The sequence below is a fragment of the Salvia splendens genome, chromosome 20 (genome assembly GCF_004379255.2).
Source record: "Salvia splendens isolate huo1 chromosome 20, SspV2, whole genome shotgun sequence".
Classification (NCBI taxonomy): domain Eukaryota; kingdom Viridiplantae; phylum Streptophyta; class Magnoliopsida; order Lamiales; family Lamiaceae; genus Salvia; species Salvia splendens.
Window position 1 is genome coordinate 25,509,577 of NC_056051.1, and position 19,299 is coordinate 25,528,875.

Sequence of the window (19,299 nt, forward strand, 5' to 3'; positions counted from 1 at the left end):
CTCTTCGGTACGGAGGAGATGGAGTTCTCCTGTGGTTCCGGTACCGAGGAGGAACAGGAACATGTCGGGGTTGAGGATTCTTTCTCCTGGAAGACACGTCACTACTGCGGTAGTGACTTTCATGTCTGGATGAGGAGGGAGAATCCGCTGTTGTCTTATCCGGCTGTTGGCTCTTCTGCAGGAAGGTTAAGAACTCCTCCTGCTTCTCGGCCAAGAACAGCTTGACAGCTTCATTTAAATCGGGCTGCTGGGAAGACTCGGTGCGATGACTCCTGGAGTGGCTTGTTCCTCCTTCGTGAGAACCGGAGGTAGATGTCTCCCGAGGCCGTTTTTCAGACCTGCGAGCTGGACTAGCTTCCTCACGGTGATCACGAACGGTATTACGGGTGGTATGTGATCTGGTATGCATTTTTTTTTTTTTTTTTTTTTTTTTTTTGGGGTGGAAAAAGGGTCAAAAATTCGCTTTATCACAAATTTGGTTCTCTGTTTCCCACAGACGGCGCCAGTGATGAGTCTGCGAATTTTTGATGGTGATGAATGCTTGTAAAAATAAAGGAAGATCAACACACAGAGAATTACGTGGTTCGATTTACTGAGGTAAATCTACGTCCACGGGAAGAAAAGAGGGCAGAGTTGTATTGCTTGATCTGTTTTCTACAGCTAACAATACAGACTTGCTATTTGCTATTTTCTCTCTAGAGAGCTTAACAGAAGTTAACAGAAGGAACTTATCTATCTGACCTAGGTTCTATTTATACATTGAACCAAGATCGTGGCATGCAGCATTTATTAGGTAGTGGATGTCGTGGAGGTCGTGGCGACCTTGCATGGGTCCACTATCCTGCATGAGTTAATAACTGCTTGACACCACTAAATAGATCGTCGGTGTAGCGGAGGTGGAAATCTTGCATGAGTCCACTATTTCCTAGTTCGGTCGAATACTGAGACCGGACTGCTGAATTATTGCCGAGCAGCTTTTGCCGATCTGAGAGTAGAGCTTGATGCCGACCAGAGAGTAGAGTTTGATTGGTTGGCTTTTACCGAGCTGTAGGCTGGGGCCGAACTCTGTGGTTGTGCCGAACTGAACTCTTGAGTCATGCCGGACTGATACTCTTTAGCCATGCCGAACTGATACTCTTTCTTGGGCTTTACTGCTGTTGGGCTTGTTTAGTATTTGTTTAGTACGTACTCCATCAGGAGTCTTCAGTGCTCCGTACACGGCGAATCCGATATCTCGTCGGTATGGAGGAGATTGAGTTCTCCTGTGATTCCGGTACCGAGGAGGAACTGGAACATGTTGGGGACGGGGATTCTTTCTCCTGGGAGATGCGACACTACTGCGGTAGTGACTTTCTTGTGCGGAGGGAGAAGGAGAATCCGCCGTTTTCGTCTCCGGCTGCTTTTGGCTTTTTCGCAGGAAGGTTAAGAATTCCTCCTGCTTCGCCGCCAAAAACTGCTTGACAGCCTCATTCAAATCGGGCTGCTGGGAAGACTCAGTGGGACGATTTTTGGAGCGGCTTGTTCCTTCGCCATGAGAACTGGTGGTGGATTTATCCCTAGGCTGTTTTCCAGACCTATGGGATGGATTGGCTTCCTCCTGGTTCTCACGGGCAGGAATACGGGTACTCTGCGATCTGGTATGCATTTTTTGGGTGGAAAAAATGGATCAAAAATTCGCTTTATCACAAATTTTGTTCTCTGTTTCCCACAGACGGCGCCAGTGATGGATCCGCGAATTTCTGATGTTAGTAAATGCTGGTAGAGAATAAAGACTACGACACAATGAATTTACGTGGTTCGATTTACTGAAGTAAATCTACGTCCACGGGAAGAAGGGAGGGCAAGATTGTATTGCTTGATCTGGGATTACAGCTTACAACACAGACTTGCTATATGCTATTTTATCTCTAGAGAGCTTAACCTTTTTCTATCTGATCTAAGTTCTATTTATACATTGAACTAGGATCGTGGTTTGCAGCCCCACTAACAAGATCGTGGGTGAGCAATAACTGCTCAATAACTGCTTCGTACCACTAAATAGATCGTGGGTATAGTGGAGGTCGTGGAGGCCTTTCATGAGTCCACTAACTCCTAGTTCGGTCGAATGCTGAGACCGAACTGCTGGACTTTACCGATCAGCTCTTGCCGATCTGAGAGGAGAGCTTGACTGGTCGGCTTTTACCGAGCTGTAAGCTGAGTCCGAACTCTTTGGCCGTGCCGAACTCTTTGGTGCCGAACAGATACTCTTTCTTGGGCTCTGGGCTGATGGGTCGTCACTGTTATTGGGCTGGCCATTAGGGTTTAGTTCGTACCCCATCACATTGGTTTTATATCTTCCGTAAATAATTGTATTCTGATGTAGTACTATTATACAGCATATAATATGAAAATGGTCCCATCTTGACTATAAACGGTATATGTAAATTTTATTAAAAATGGTATTCTATCAAAAAATCAGTTATTTTGAATATAAAACAAGATATAATTAATTCTACTCCCTGAAGTTAAGAAAGTATATTTGGCACAAGCTTTTCCTACAAATAATTTTACTCATTGCAATTTACTACCTCCGTCCCTGAAAATTTATTCCAGTTTTCCATTTTCGTCCGTCCCCCAAAATTTGTCTCATTTCACTTTTACCATTTTTGATAGTGAGCCCCGTATTCAACTAACTCATTCCTACTCACATTTTATTATAAAACTAATATATAAAAGTAGGTCTCACACTCCACTAACTTTTTCAACTTACTTTCCATTACATTTCTTAAAACCCGTGCCCGGTCAAACCGAGACCAATTTTGGGGGACGGAGGTAGTAGTTATCAATTATTGACATGTGTCCAACATAGAATCATTAAATTTTTTAAAAAAAAGTGTATGTTCAGATTTGATCGCCCATATACATACAGAAAATGATTTAAATAGACATACTTTTATTGCAGAAATTAACATACTATACTATGTTTACACTCATTAGATAGTATGATGATGGCCCATGGCACAATTTTCTAGTGATTTTTTAAGGATAGCTTCGTCTTGTCATGCACTTTGAAAAGTTGATAAAATGTCTCGAAACAAGTAACATGGATGCTAAAATAGCATTTAAAGCACTCGAACGCCAGGCTATTACGGTGCTCTCGGTAGCCTTCCCCACAACGACCATGTGTCCGCGGACAAAAGTGAGTGGACATTTATGATACTCGACATGAACCTCAACAGCCTCGAACTTTATCAATGACAGGGGATCTAAGCACGATATGCAGTCCACGTGGAAAGCCTACTCATGGTGTCAAGGCCCTGCTCACAGGTGTCGTAGATGGCTTCCATCTGCAACTGCCTGTTGTCGGAGAAATAATGTAGATAAATTAGCAACATTAGATATTTACAAATCTGGTATAGATAAGATATGAGTTGCATATGTTGGTTGCAAGCCATGAGGGGGAAGTTGAAATCAATATTTATGTGTTGTCCAACCCTAATTTTTTTTGAGGTCACGTAGGAGTAATCCAAAAAAAAAATATGTGTGGACTTGTCCCAAAATAATATGTAGTCAACAATATTAAACAAAATATATTTCACATATTCTCTCATACTCCCTCCATCTTGCTTGGCATGTGATTATATTCCAAACTTGGGAAGCATAAAGAAGCATGTCATATTCTTATCTTGTTTAGAGTTCCATTCTTTCCATGGCTTGACACTCTTATAAATAGACCAATTATTAACGAGTTACTACATCCACTCGTGTAGCAAAATGATGAGTGTCGAATATAAATTAAAGAGAATATTTAATGAACGTGCTAAAAAAGCTTACAAATTTCACAGCAAGCACAAGGAAGAAAACAAGCTCGATCCCGACGATGGGAATTCGAGTCTATGCAGCGCCTGCAATATACCGATCTTCTCGACTCCGTTCAAATTAGAAACAGAGCCGAGAAGCGGTTATGTGCACGACCAGTGCAGCAATCTCCCCGTCGATTTAGATGGCAGCGATTTGCACCCTTCCTTGGAACCCCTCCAGAGGCAACCCAATCTCCACAAAAGCAGATGCTCAAAGTGCAACGCCGTTTGCGGGGATGTGTTGTACCGTTGTTGGGACAAGGAGTGCAATTTCCAGCTCGACGTGACGTGCGCTTGGACGGTCAAGATCATGCACCGGAGCCACGACCACAGGCTGACGGTCATCCGGTGCTCCGCAGGCTTTTTCTGCCAGGCGTGTGGGACAGAGCATCGGCCGAGTCTGTCGTGGGCCCGGCCGATGCCTTTGGTCTACGTATGCAATGCATGTGATTTCTGGCTGCATCCGCACTGCGCTGCGTTGCCAAATGCAATCCAGCACGAGCGCCACCACCACCCACTTCTTCTGAATTACATGGCCAGATCGACGTGGGACAGGTGCGCGATTTGTAGCACCGCTTGCAAGCGTTGGGGGTCTTATTCGTGCCCTGTGTGTGATTACAATGTCCATATCATGTGCGCCATCTCAAATGACCAGAGTTTCAAACCAGGTAAGCTATTTTATTCAAGATATCCACATTCTTTTACTTGTTCCATTTACTTTCTATTTGTGGAATTGGACTTCTCTGTCATTATTAATCCCTGTACTCCCTATTAAATGTCTCATATTTTCTTATTTAGACATCCCCAATAAATGTCTTATTTTACTTTTACTACATTTAGTACATGGAGCTCATATTTCACTAACTCACTCTATTCAAATTATTATAAAACTAATATTCCATTTGTCCCTAAAGAATATTCACTTTGAGTTTGACATATGTATTAATGCAAAATTGATAAAATAAGATAGATAGAAAGAAAATGTAATTAAAGTATAGCTACTGGAGAATGGGTATCACCTCAATAGAGATAAAAGAGTTTTCAAAATTAGAAAGTACATATTTTTGTGGAACAGAGTAAAAAGGAAAGAATGCATATTCTTGTGGAACATAGGGAGTAGTATTTAAAAGTAGGATCCACATTCCACTAACTTATTCTACCCATTTTCTTTCACAAAATCCGCACAAAGTCATTATGAGACATTTAATGGGGACTAGTGGAGTAATATATGTACTATTTAATAAAAAAAATTCTCCATGATTGTTGCGCCCGCATCCCGAGCAAGGGCTGGGGCGGGCCGCGTTCCGTGGTAATGGGGCGCAAACGTCCCGCAGGTACGCTCATCGGCCTAAATAGCCAAGACGCGTCTACCCATGGCATCTCAAAAACCACATGCTGCAAGCGCCTTACCAACGGATTCACCTACTCTCTCTCAACTGAGAATATGGACATCATGTGCAGCTTGATGCCTGACGCAATCACGCACGCTGCCCATGCAAAGACGCACGTGCTCCACTCCTCGTACATAAGCCCAACAGATAATGAGGTAGCGGCGTGCCGCTGCTGCAACCGATTTCTAAGCGACATATCTTACAACTGCACGACATGCCGCAATTTCAGCATACACGCCACGTGTATGACCCGCATCCCCTGGAGCTCGTCACAGCCCCACCTCCTCACGTGAAGACGCAGATAGAGACCTTCTGCGATGCCTGTGAGCATGGCCTTGACAGCACGCAGTGGTACTACGGCTGCGCTGATTGCGAGCAGGCGTTCCATGTGAACTGCGTGCCGTGCTTAGCTCAGCTATCTTTCATCAATTACGAGATTGCAGAGGTGCGTGTGGCGTACCATAAATGCCCACTCACCCTCGTCCTCGGACACATGGTCCGCGGCCGTCGGTGTGGGCGTTGTGGGAAAGGCTATGAGGAGGGTCGTGATGTTCTGGCGCTCGGGTGCTTCAAATGTTATTTCAGCATCCATGTTAAATGTTGCGACGACTACCTTAAACTCTTTAGGAGGAACTTATACTAACAAAATATATATAAGTATGAAATTGTTGTACCCAATACAAATGCATCCGTTGTAAAATGAATTTCATTCTTTTCTAAATAGACCATCATACATTCATGTCTGTAGCAAAATGAATTTCTTGAACCAAATCTTTTTTTGCTTTTTATAGCGCTCAGAATTAAAATTGAAAATAAAGAGCTGTTTTGATATTTATTATTTTCAAGGTACTTGTGGTGATATTTTATCAAATTTATGGACATCAAATATATCCACGAGTTTAAAAATTATTATTGTTTTGGCTTTAAATTGAGTGGTACGGTTTTAGAAATAGCGTAATAAAGTAGAGAAAGGGAATGTAGTTGGGTGTTTTAATGAAGAGATACGAGAAATAGAATTTGTTTAGGTATCTCAAAAGTGAACAAACTAAAAAGGATAAGTGGAAATCTTGAGTGAGATGAATAGAGACATGAGTACAATTCGAACTAGAAAAGGCCAAACACTAAGTTAGACCGGAAAGGTCTGCTAAAATTTTGATACTAACCACAAATTGGCTGACGAAATTGAAAGAAAAATATTGCAGAATAATAGTATTTTCTAATAATCAAGTAACTAAGAAAGATAAAACATAAAAGACAATGTTCTAATGGTCCCATTCAAATTCAGTTTCAAAGAACACCAAATAAAAGGACGACCCTTATGAATTCCATCAAAATTTAATGGTGGTATTAATAGGGATTCTATTAAATGCAAACTCTAAATATGTAGGAGATGTTGTTTTGTGTGTTAGGTAGAGAGAGAAAATAGTATATTTATATTAATGTGAGACAGCTTTTTCTATAAAAAAGAAATGTGATATCTTTTGGGGACAAACTAAAAAGGAAAGTGTAAAGTGTGACATCTATTATGGGATGATGGGAGTATCTCATATTTTCTTAGATTTTATTATTTTAAATTGTTTTACTTTATATAGTCTTGATCGTTCGCGTATTTTTTTTCTTTAAAATAAATCTAGACGAGATGTAACTAGTATCCTTCCTTATTTTTATATATCTTGCTCGAGATGTAATTCCAAACTTGTGTTTTGAGGAAGTCATTCTTATAGACGATTCTTAACTTAGGCCATCCACAACGCTGTTCCTATACCGTTCCTATATCGTTCCTTAAACCACTATTTGAGGGCCCCACTGTACTTTTTTACTCCATTCCTTAACTAAGGAACGGAACCTGCAACCCTCCGTTCCTTAACCGTTCCTTAAATTACTATTCATTCAATTTCATTTTTTTTATTTCCAACCCAATTCAATTTAAATAAACACACTTTATTAAAAAAATAAACACACTTTATTAAAAAACACACAACATTAAAAAAAATTTAAACTTTTAGAAAAATAAAAAGCACACAATTAAAATCCTAAAAAAATAAATTCGAATTTATAGAGAGGAATAGATGTGTGTTTGTGATTGAAATGAGTATGAAATAGGAGTATTTATAGAGTAAATAAATAAATAAAAAATAAAAAAAATACAAAACGGATATAAAAAACGGTCATATTACCGTTGCAAAAATTTTTTTTATTAATAAATTCGAATTTTTTTTTAAAAAATTGAATTATTGCGTCACCGGGACGAAGCCCACTCGCGGGCCAGCGAGTGGGCTTCACGCGTCGAATGGGAGGCCGCCACGTCGCCTCGGCGCGTGGCGGAACGTTTCGTTCCGCGTTCCTTCGGAACGGAACGCGGCACGGCACGGCATGGGCACGGAATGGCGACGGAACGAACCCCGCAACGCGTGCCGCCGCGGAACCGTTCCGCCGGAACGGCATAGGAACCGCAACGGCACAGCGTTGCGGGTGCCCTTATGGAGTAAATTCTTGTAAATTGTCCATTCCTCCCTTTTTATATATCTTGCTCCGCATGTAATTCGAAACTTGTGATTGTGTGGAAGTAACTGTACTAAGTCTTTAATACTACTCCCTATGTCCGTGGTGAAATGTCTCGTTTTTTACCAGCACGCGTTTTAAGAAGTTGTTTGACTTAAATAGTAAGGTGGATGGAAAAGTTAGTGAAATGTATGACCTACTTTTATATATTGATTTTATAATAAAATATTAATGTAATGAATTAGTAGACTATATGGTCCACTTACGGTGTATAGTACAAGTGAAAGGATAGAGGGAGTATATTCTTGCACAAAAAAAGCATATCATTCTCAACTTATAGAGTAAATGCTTTTCTTGTTTAAAGTATCATTCTTTCTATGTCGTCACCGGCGGATCCAGGGGGGGCAGGAGGGGGCGACCGCCCCTTCCCGGCCGTTCGGAGAGCCTAAATATCTCTTATAATCGATCCGGAAATAGCAAAAATCGCCCCCTCCGTGAATAAAAAAAGATGAGTTTTCAATGAATGTTGTATTACAGTTAGTAGCCTAGTGGTTATGTTCTTAGTCTTTTAACCAAGAGGTCCATGGATCTAGCCTCAATAAGACCATTTTCTATTCTTTTCACCTTTCTTTCTTTATTTTATCAATTCATAAGACTTCTTATTACCAAATTAAACTATTGAAATACTTTATGAATATATATTTTTATTAGTTTACACATATTATTTTGTTATACTATTAATTTTTTAGTTAAATATTTTTTTAATACTATATTTTACTATTTATTATTAAAAAATACTTATTTTATGTAATTTTTATTGCATCTTATTAGTATATCAAAATAAACATTTGAAATATTTATGGAGTTTAAATATTTGCTATTTAATGTAGTATTATTTTTTTATTTTTAATTAAATATATTATTTAATTTTATTCTTAAAAATTATATTAATTTTTTAATATTTAATTCCGCCCCCTCCGTATTCGAGTTCTGGATCCGCCACTGTATGTCGTAATACTGGGAATGGGATCCCCTGCTGCTTTGCAAAATGCCACAGCAGGGGGTGTTGTGGTGATCTACAGCATTCATTTCACAAATTTTTTTAAAAAAACACAAGTATATAAAATTAGTTTGCGGTTTGGATCACCACAGCATCCGTGCTGTGGCATTTTGCACAGCAGGGGATCCCGGCCCCGTAACACTATATGAATAGACCATTTATTATTGAGTTTTTTTTAGAATACCATTTATTATTGAGTTAAAATCCACTCGTGTAGCAAAATGCTTCCCAAGCTCTTGCCGTATAAACCACCTACTACTGAAAAATCATATAAATTTCACAGTAAGCACAAGCAAGAAAACAATCTCGATCCCAACGATGGGATTTCGAGGCTATGCAGCGCCTGCAATCTGCCGATCTTCTCAACTCCGTTTGTAGCAACAGAGTCGGGTAGCGGTTATCTGCACGACCAGTGCAGTGATCTGCCCATCGATTTAGATGGCAGCGATTTGCACAATTCCTTGGAACCCCTTCAGAGGCAACCCAATCTCCACGAAAGCAGATGCTCAAAGTGCAAGGCCGTTTGCGGGGATGTGTTGTACCGTTGTCGGGACGAGGAGTGCAATTTCCAGCTCGACGTGACGTGCGCTTGGCTGGTCAAGATCATGCACCGGAGCCACGACCATAGGCTGACGGTCATCCGCTGCTCCAAAGGCTTTTCGTGTAGTGCATGTGGGACTGATACGATGTTGATCGTATCGGAAGCTTGGTCGGCGGAAAGAGAGCTCGGCGTCAAGAACAGACTGATTGCGGAGAGTTCCTCCGTCAAGCAGTAAACTTGAGTTTGATAAAAAGGAAGAAGGAAAACGTAAATTTTGGAGTAAACTTCTCATATATTATTGGTAGGTGAAAAGTTCCCCTTTTTATATCTAAGACCCTAGGGCGGTTCGACCTCCTATCTCTCGAGAAAGAACCACAAAGAAAACCCGAGATAGAGCTTATAATTATGCTCGACTCCCTACTCTATTACATTATATAAACGAGCATAACTAACTATAAATAACTAACTCCCTACTTAGTCTTGGAAACGGATTGGAGGCCTCCTTATGCTAGGTGGTGGAACATGGGGCGAGAGACCAATGATAGTTTCATCTGCAGAGTCGTCTACAGGCTCTTCTGATGTTGGGTTCTTATCAACCCCCCGATAGGATCATCCTTGTCCTCAAGGAGAAGAGAAGGAAATTGTTTCGATGACTGGCTGGAATGTACCGGAGCTGAAATCGACGATACAGCTACAATTTCTAACAGTTCATGTTGGTCTGCATTTGACAGTAGAACGGCCAAGGCATGAACAGAATTCTTGTGCTGTATAGATGAACAACCACGTAGCACAACCAAGGAGTCATCCCGGAAAAATTCCATAGTACGTGCCACATAATCATGCGTGACACGACCAAGTGATTCCAACCACTCCATGCCTAGAATGATGTCCAGACCGTGGAAGGGCAAAATATGTAGATCAATCTTAAATAAATGACCTTCAAGATCAACAACCGTCTCCTTGCTGACATGTGAACAAACTAAGGATTCACCATTACCGACATAAATACGAAAAGGTTTAATCTTAGTCAAAGAAATACTTAGCTTGTCGGCGATGCGCGGATGTATAAAATCATGGGAGCTTCCATTGTCAACCAGAATATTCACCGCGGATTTGTGAATTGTTCCCACAATATTAAAGGACTTCACGTGTTGTCGGCCTTCGATGGCATTCAAGTGAGATATATCCGCTGTGATATCATTATCATCCGTCTCTAATTCAACCACATCATCTTCGTCAGCATCGATGCCCATGTAAGCCAAAAAATTATGGTTACACACATGACCTGGGGTCCACTTGTCCTCACAATACCATCATAATCCCCGACGAGAGCGATCTGCCTTCTCCGACGCAGAAAGGCGCACCACAGGCAATTTGTTGAACTCTCGGAATCGGCCACCCGAAGGACATGTACCTTGGGAAGAAGATGCTGCATTTGGGTCCGATGTAGGGGAAGTACTGTATGGAGATCTCGATTCGCGCGGGATCCACGACTTTCGCTCATAACTGTTAGGATCCATTCCTGTCCAACCCCAATTAGTTTGAGGCCTTTTGGGAGTGACCCAAAAACAAATCCGTGCGGGCTTGACCCAAAGCGGACAATATCAAACTAATGTTGCAGTCGACGATCCTAACAATAACTGGAAGTCGATTGTTGGTGCTCCGGCCGACATGCCGATAATTCCTTCGCCAAGGCAAAAGGCTGCTGCTAAGGTGGTAGGTCGATGAAGTTTGACCTCACGTTGAAGCGGTTGTTTGAGACCGGCGATATAGATTGGAAGAAGTATATAATCTGAAACTCCCGAGAGTTTATTCTACAGTCTCTCGAACTCAAGTTGATGATAGAAATCCATGGGTTCCATCCTAAAACCAATTGGTGATAGGAGGAGGGGCCATGAGACTTATATACTAGTTTCAGTTTTCTTTTATTCTGCAGTCTCTCGAACTCAAGTTGATGATAGAAATCCATGGGTTCCATCCTAAAACCAATTGGTGATAGGAGGAGGGGCCCATGAGACTTATATACTAGTTTCAGTTTTCTCTTGACACCGATGTGGGACAGTTATATGTAGGGGTGGGCAAAAAAACCGGAAACCGAATATCCGAACCGAACCAAACCGAAATTTTGAAATTCGGTTCGGTTATTTCGGTTTTTCGGTTCGGTTCGGTTTTGAAAATAAAAAAATTTTGGTTTTTCGGTTCGGTTCGGTGAAGAAAAAAACCGAATAACCGAAAAACCGAATTTATATTTAAATATAATATTATATATATTTATTTTATTAATTTAAATATATTATATCATATATATAATATATATTCTTTAAATATATTTTATATAATATGTATTATATATATTCTATTAATTTTATATTATATATTTATATTATATTAGTATATATAAAATAAAATAAATTATATATATATATACATATTAATATATACTACATATTTTTTTCGGTTTTTCGGTTTTATTAAAAAATTTGGTTTTTCGGTTTAATTCGGTTTTTTTAGTTCGGTTTTTCGGTTTTCGGTTTTTCGGTTCGGTTCGGTTTTAATTTTCAAAGAAATTCGGTTTTTCGGTTCGGTTCGGTTTGGGCAAAAACCGAACCGAATAACCGAATTCACACCCCTAGTTATATGTTATATTTTTAGTTTCAATTGCCAACACCCTCCATCAAACCCTTCAAGGTGAACCTTGGAGGGGATGGACTTTTTTCTAATCGATTGGACAATCGGCCCAATTTTTTCGATCAGTTGGACCACTTGGCCCAAATTTTTTAAGTCCAGATATACTGCTGGGTCAGTCATTTTTTTGGTTTCGGCCCAGATATACTGCTGGGTCAGTTAAATTTGACCCACAGTCGGCGACCCGCTCTGATACCATGATAGAAATCCATGAGTTCCATCCTAAAACCAATTGGTGATAGGAGGAGGGGCCCATGAGACTTATATACTAGTTTCAGTTTTCTCTTGACACCGATGTGGGACAGTTATATGTTATATTTTTAGTTTCAATTACCAACAGTTGATACTCTGAAACGATGCCGATTTGACATAATTTGGCAATTAACCCAATGTAGCTTTCGTAGCAATCCGGATCGAACCTGTAACGAACTTCATTCAAGAAATCGTGCCAAGTAACATAGTCATTGTTAGAACAATAACGCTTGATCCATTCTGCGGCTGGTGGATCGAACAACGGCACCACATAGTGCAAGCGATTCGCGTCGGGCATCATCATATGATCGAAATAATATTGGATCTTAAAAATCCAATTTGCAGCCTCGGAGCCGTCGAATCGTGGAGGATCCATCCGCACACTTCAATGGTGATCTTGAGGGGTTTGACCGCGAGGTGGTCAGTCAGACGAAGGGTACCAACACGATGTAGGACGTGGACCGGGTTGTGGCAGCATATGTGAACTTGCTGGCCAATTAGCAGTGTAGTTCCTAGCGTAGCCACCATGATCAGATGTCCAGGTAGGAAAATTGTAAGGAGGTGTCAGTTGAAGTGATGGGAAACCGCTCAAAGGTGGGTGGTTACTGGAAGTTATTCCTGGAAAGTGAGTATTGCCGATGTTGGAAGGAGTTATAAACGGTTGAAGATGCATTTGAAACTCATTAACTGCCGAATGAAGCGGTTGTGGATGTATCTGAGTGTGACGACTTGATGCAGGCAAGGGCAGGACATATGGATTATCTGTATCCGTTCGTGGCGGCACACGGTGGTCCGTCGGGCGATGTTCATTTGCAGCCAAACGGGATTCCAATCTGGCAATAGTAGACATCATCCAATCCAAATGATTAGATGGAATTACTGTCGGAGTTGTTGCCGCTGTAAGAGTAGGCGCACATGCTGGTGTCGACCCTTGTTGTTCCCGACTCTGAAGCGGTATGTTGTTTGGATTTGTTGCCATGAGAACGTCAATGAAAGCACCAAATGATACGATGTTGATCGTATCGGAAGCTTGGTCGGCGGAAAGAGAGCTCGGCATCAAGAACAGACTGATTGCGGAGAGTTCCTCCGTCAAGCAGTAAACTTGAGTTTGATAAAAAGGAAGAAGGAAAACGTAAATTTTGGAGTAAACTTCTCATATATTATTGATAGTTGAAAAGTTCCCCTTTTTATATCTAAAACCCTAGGGCGGTTCGACCTCCTCTCTCTCGGGAAAGAACCACAAAGAAAACCCGAGATAGAGCTTATAATTACGCTCGACTCCCTACTCTATTACATTATATAAACGAGCATAACTAACTCCCTACTTAGTCTTGGAAATGGAGTGGAGGCCTCCTTATGCGAGGTGGTGGAACATGGGGCGAGAGATTGATGATAGTTTCATCTGCACAGTCGTCTGCAGGCTCTTCTGATGTTGGGTTCTTATCAGGGACTAAGCATCGGCCGGGTCTGTTGTGGGCCCAGCCGATGACTTTGGCCTACGTATGCAGTGCATGTGATTTCTGGCTGCATCCGCACTATGCTGCATTGCCAAATGCATCATTCACAAGAGCCACCACCACCCACTTTTTCTCGATTATAGGTCCAGATTGACGCGTAGTGAGTGTGCGATTTGTGGAGACATGTTCTCGAGTTGGGGGTTTTATTCGTGCGATGTGTGTTATTACCATGTCCATATCATGTGCGCCGTTACAGACGACCAGAGCTTCGAACCACGTAAGCAATTACTTAATCAAATTGAATTGTTTTTATCATTTATAATATTAAGGTGACCACTTTTCTGTTTGGAATAAAACTTCTCTTATCTTTTTATTTATTTATTCCGTCCTTAATTAAATATTTTATATTTGACCGGCATGAATTTTAAGAAATTGTTAACTTATAAAGTAAAGTGGGGTAGAAAAAGTTAGTGGAAGGTGAATCATACTTCTATATATTGATTATATAGTAAAATATGAGTATAATGAGTTAGTAAATTATAGGGTCTACTTACCAAACATAGTAAAAGTGAAATGAGACATTTATTGGCGGGTGGATGAAAATGAAAAATGAGACATTTAATGGCGGGCGGAAGGAGTAGTATAGTATATATTTTTTTCTTATTATGAACAACTCTTCTAAAATTTTCTTAAAACTGGTTATGTTGAATGAGAGAAAAGAAATATAAATTGCTTAACCCAAATGCCTCTTTATCTGCATAGTTTTGCTTCGACTAGCTTTCCAAGGAAATCTAGTTCCAGATATGGTTCATCTTTCGGTTCCTGACGAATACACGAGTTTTATGCGGCACATAGCAAAGCACACATCCATCTTAAGTGATGAAGAAGTGCAGCACCAACATCCACTAACCTTGCACCACTACTATCCCGTCTACAACGATGATGACAACGACGACGACGTTCACCATCTTCCAACATGCAACGCATGCGTACAATTCATCTCACCTCCATTCTACACCTGCTCAAAACTCTGCCTCCACGACTCTTGTGCGCGTCTCCACTTTTGGGACGTTACAATCCTGGATCATGGATGCTCGTGCTAGAAGACCGACAAACATCTTTCGTTGTCATGTCTCACAAACCACTTGCTGTGATCGCGTCCTTACCAATGATTCGTCTACGCTTAGAGCAGAGCACGAATGGACGTAATGTGCAGCATGATGCCAGACTTAATCACGCACGCCGCCCACACCATGACACACGTGCTTTGTTCCACGTATGCATCTATCCATGTGGTGTGCCGATGCTGCAACAAATCAATCGAAAGAGGCGTCCCCTACAACTGCACAACATGCCACAATTTCAGCATACACGCCACATGTGCACGGCTTCCGGCCACCGTCAACCACTTGTACGACCCGCATCCCCTCAAGCTTGTGACGGCCCCACCCCCTCACATGTACTCCATTGTTTAGGAACTCGATATTCTCATAGAAAATGAATAGTTAGAGACAGATTCTCTTCTTTTATACTACATCCATCCATGATTTAAAGTCTCACTTTGACCCGAGGCATATTTTAAGAGATGTGAGTGTAATGAGTTAGTGAAAAGTGAAATCCATGTATCAAAAATGGAAAAAGTAAATGTGGATCAAAATGGCAAATGTGGACATTATTTCGTGGATGGAGGGAGTATGAGAGAATATGTGAGATATATTTTGTTTAATATTGTTGGCTACATATTAGTTTGATATTTTCCGCTTTTAGACAAGCCCACACAGATTTTTTTTTGGATTACTCCTACGCAGGGACGGACCCAGCATGTAACAAGAAGGGGCAAATGCCCCTCCTCCATTTTCTTCACATATATAAAATTTATATAATATAAAATTTATTTAGTTTAATTTCTCAATAATTGCCCCATCTAAAATACTTGAATTTTGCCTATGTATATTTTTGCCCCTCCCAGTATAAATTCCTGGCTCCATCCCTGCTCCTACTTGACCTCAAAAAAAATTAGGGTTGGACAACACTTAAATATTGATTACAACTTCCCCTCATGGCTTGCAACCAACATATGCAACTCATATCTTATCTATACCAGATTTGTAAATATCTAATGTTGCTAATTTATCTACATTATTTCTCCGACAACAGGCAGTTGCAGATGGAAGCCATCTACGACACCTGTGAGCAGGGCCTTGACACCATGCAGTGGTACTATGGTTGCACGAAGTGTGAGTAGGCTTTCCACGTGGACTGCATATCGTGCTTAGATCCCCTATCTTTGATAAAGTTCGAGGCTGTTGAGGTTCATGTCGAGTATCATAAATGTCCACTCACTTTTGTCCGCGGACACATGGTCGTTGTGGGGAAGGCTACCGAGAGCACCGTAATAGCCTGGCGTTCGAGTGCTTTAAATGCTATTTTAGCATCCATGTTACTTGTTTCGAGACATTTTATCAACTTTTCAAAGTGTATGACAAGACGAAGCTATCCTTAAAAAATCACTAGAAAATTGTGCCATGGGCCATCATCATACTATCTAATGAGTGTAAACATAGTATAGTATGTTAATTTCTGCAATAAAAGTATGTCTATTTAAATCATTTTCTGTATGTATATGGGCGATCAAATCTGAACATACACTTTTTTTTAAAAAATTTAATGATTCTATGTTGGACACATGTCAATAATTGATAACTAGTTTTTAATAAATGATATCTGAAAATCTTTGTATTAATATTAGCTCTGTCCCATAATAATAGTCATATTTTTTTTATTTTTCTCTTCACAAAATAAGAGTCTCGTTTCATTTTTAACATAAATGGTAAATATGTCTTATATTCCACCAACTTATTTCAATCTCATTTTATTATAAAACTAATATATATAAATGAGACTCATAGTCCACTAACTTTTCCGACCGACTTTTTTCTATCAATTTTTAAAATCCGTGCTCACACCAAATGTGACTCTTATTTTGCGCTTGGAGGTAGTGCATTGTTTTTCGTTTGATCATTCTACAAATTTTATTTCATTATGTTTGTGTATTAATACATTTCCCGTCTACAACGATGATGATGGCGGCGACAAAGGCGACGACGCTCACCAGCTCCCAGCATGTGACGCGTGTGTCCAATTTGAGGCAATGTTGTGCTTGCAGTCGATGCGTTTGGTCTACGTATGCAGTGAATGCCCCTATGTTTATTGATTTCATTGTATACAACAATTCCTATGTTTATTTCATTTATGTCCGTGATTATCCATATTTATTCGTTTTTTGGTATATCTTGCTCGGCATGTATGGCGATATTCTTGCACAAAAAGGAGCATATCATTCTTAACTTGTAAATGCTAGCAAGGTCATGCTTAAAGTAAAAAATAAATAATTCTTTTCTTGTTTCGAGTTTCATTCTTTCCATGTCGTAACACTATATAAATAAACCAAATATTAATGAGTTAATGCATCCACTCGTGTGGAAAAATGATTCGCTATAAAATAATGAGAAAATCAAATGAACATGCTATAAAAACTTACAAATTTTACAGCAAGCACAAGATAGAAAACAATCTCGATCCCGACGAGGGGAATTCGAGGCTATACAGCGCCTGCAAACTACCGATCTTCACGACTCCGTTCAAAGCAACGGAGTCGGGAAGCGGTTATCTGCACAACCAGTGCAGCAATCTGTCTATCAATTTAGATGGCAGCGATTTGCACCCTTCCTTAGAACCTCTCGAGAAGCGGCCTAATCTCCACGATAGCAAATGCTCCAAGTGCAAGGCCGTTTGCGGGGATGTGATGTACCGTTGTCGCGACGCAGAGTGCGATTTCCAGCTCGACGTGACGTGCGCTTGGCCGGTCAAGATCATGCACCGGAGCCACGACCACAGGCTGACGGTCAACCGCTGCTGCAGAGGCTTTTCCTGCAGTGCATGTCAGACCAAGCATCGGCCGGGTCTGTTGTGGGCCCAGTCTATGCCTTTGGTCTACGCATGCAATGCATGTGATTTCTGGCGGCATCCGCACTGCGCTGCGTTGCCAAATGCAATCCAGCACAAGCGCCACCGCCATCCGCTCCTTCTCGAGGTGGTGTGAGTGTGAGATTTGTGAAGACGAGGACTCGAGTTGGGGGTTTTATTCGTGCACTGTGTTTTGATATTTATCATTTTCCAAGTACTTTGTGGTGATATTTTATCAAATTTAAAGACATCAAACATATCCATGAGTTTCAAAATTATTATTGTTTTTGGAGTTAAATTGAATGGCATGGAGTTTTTGAAAAATTATGTAGTGTAATAAAGTAGAGAGAGGAAAGGAATTCGTGTTTTAATGAAGAGATATGAGAGATGAATTTGTTTCCAAATCTGAAAAGTGAAGTGAGACAAACTAAAAAGGAAATATAGATATCTTGAATGAGATGGATGGAGTACTATTCGAACTAGAAAAGGCCAAACACTAAGTCAGACGCGTCTGCTAAAATTATGAGACTAACCACAAATTGGCTAAACTTGAGAGAAAATATACCCTAATTAATTGACGAAATTGAAAAAAAAATATTGCAGAATAATGTAATTTCTGATAATCAACTAACTAAGAAAGATAAAACATAAAAGACCATGTTCTAATGGCCTCATTCAAATTCAGTTCCAAAGATACACCAAATAAAAGGACTACCCTTATGAATTCTATCAAAATTTAATGGTAGCACTAATAATAGTTAAATAAATAACACGTGACCCTGTTCTTTTATAGTGAGAATCCATAAATATATTACTCTATCCGTTCATAAAAAATAATCCCCTCAGTCGCACGTTAGATAACGCATTTCTATTGCAAACATATTTTGGAAAAAATGATAATTAATAGTTAAAGTGGAGAGAAAGTAAAGTAAATGAGAATATGATATAGAGGAGGGTGTCTTCTATATTATTATTCTCTCTTCTACTTTACTTTCTCAAAATAAGTGCGAAAAAAATGTAGTATCATTTAAGGTCTGACAGAGGGAATATCTTTCTATGGCAATCCATTCATCAAAATTAATCTTTTTATTTAGATTCCTCCACAAAATTAGTGTGATACCAAAAATAAAATTTTTATGAATTTATTATCCAACTTTATCCACTTTTTTTCCCTCTCATACTTTATCAACCTTTTATTTTTTCTCTTACTTACTTTACTCAATTTATCTATTTATCTCTTACTATATTTTTACTAATTTTGCATTAAAACCATTGGCTTCAACCTCATGTGCGTCCTGATGCCGAACTCAATCACGCATGCCGCGCACTCCAACACGCACGATTTTTCTTCAATGCACGCGTGGTGATTGCTCTAAAGTACCCTTCCTCCTTTTTATATACTCGTGCTCCACATGTAATTCCAAACTTGTGATTGTGAGGAAGCAATTCTTTCATACTAAAAGAAGGGTATCATTCTTATCTTCTACATAGTAGCAAGGTTATGCATAAAGTAAAAAAAAAAGATTCTCTACTTGTTTAGAGTTTCATTCTTGTATTGTATTTAAAGCATTTATTAATGAGTTAATACATCCAAGCGTGTAACAAA

General features: G+C 40.0%; 1 protein-coding gene across 1 annotated transcript; it reads left to right on the forward strand.

Moving 5' to 3' along the window:
- Positions 1 to 3,754: 3,754 nt before the first annotated feature.
- On the forward strand, positions 3,755 to 5,973 carry LOC121780693. The gene is made up of 2 exons (XM_042178323.1): positions 3,755 to 4,507; positions 5,301 to 5,973. Exons 1-2 carry the CDS (start codon positions 3,757 to 3,759, stop codon positions 5,303 to 5,305), a joined length of 756 nt encoding a protein of 251 aa, XP_042034257.1. The 5' UTR covers positions 3,755 to 3,756; the 3' UTR covers positions 5,306 to 5,973.
- The last annotated feature ends 13,326 nt before the right edge of the window (positions 5,974 to 19,299 follow it).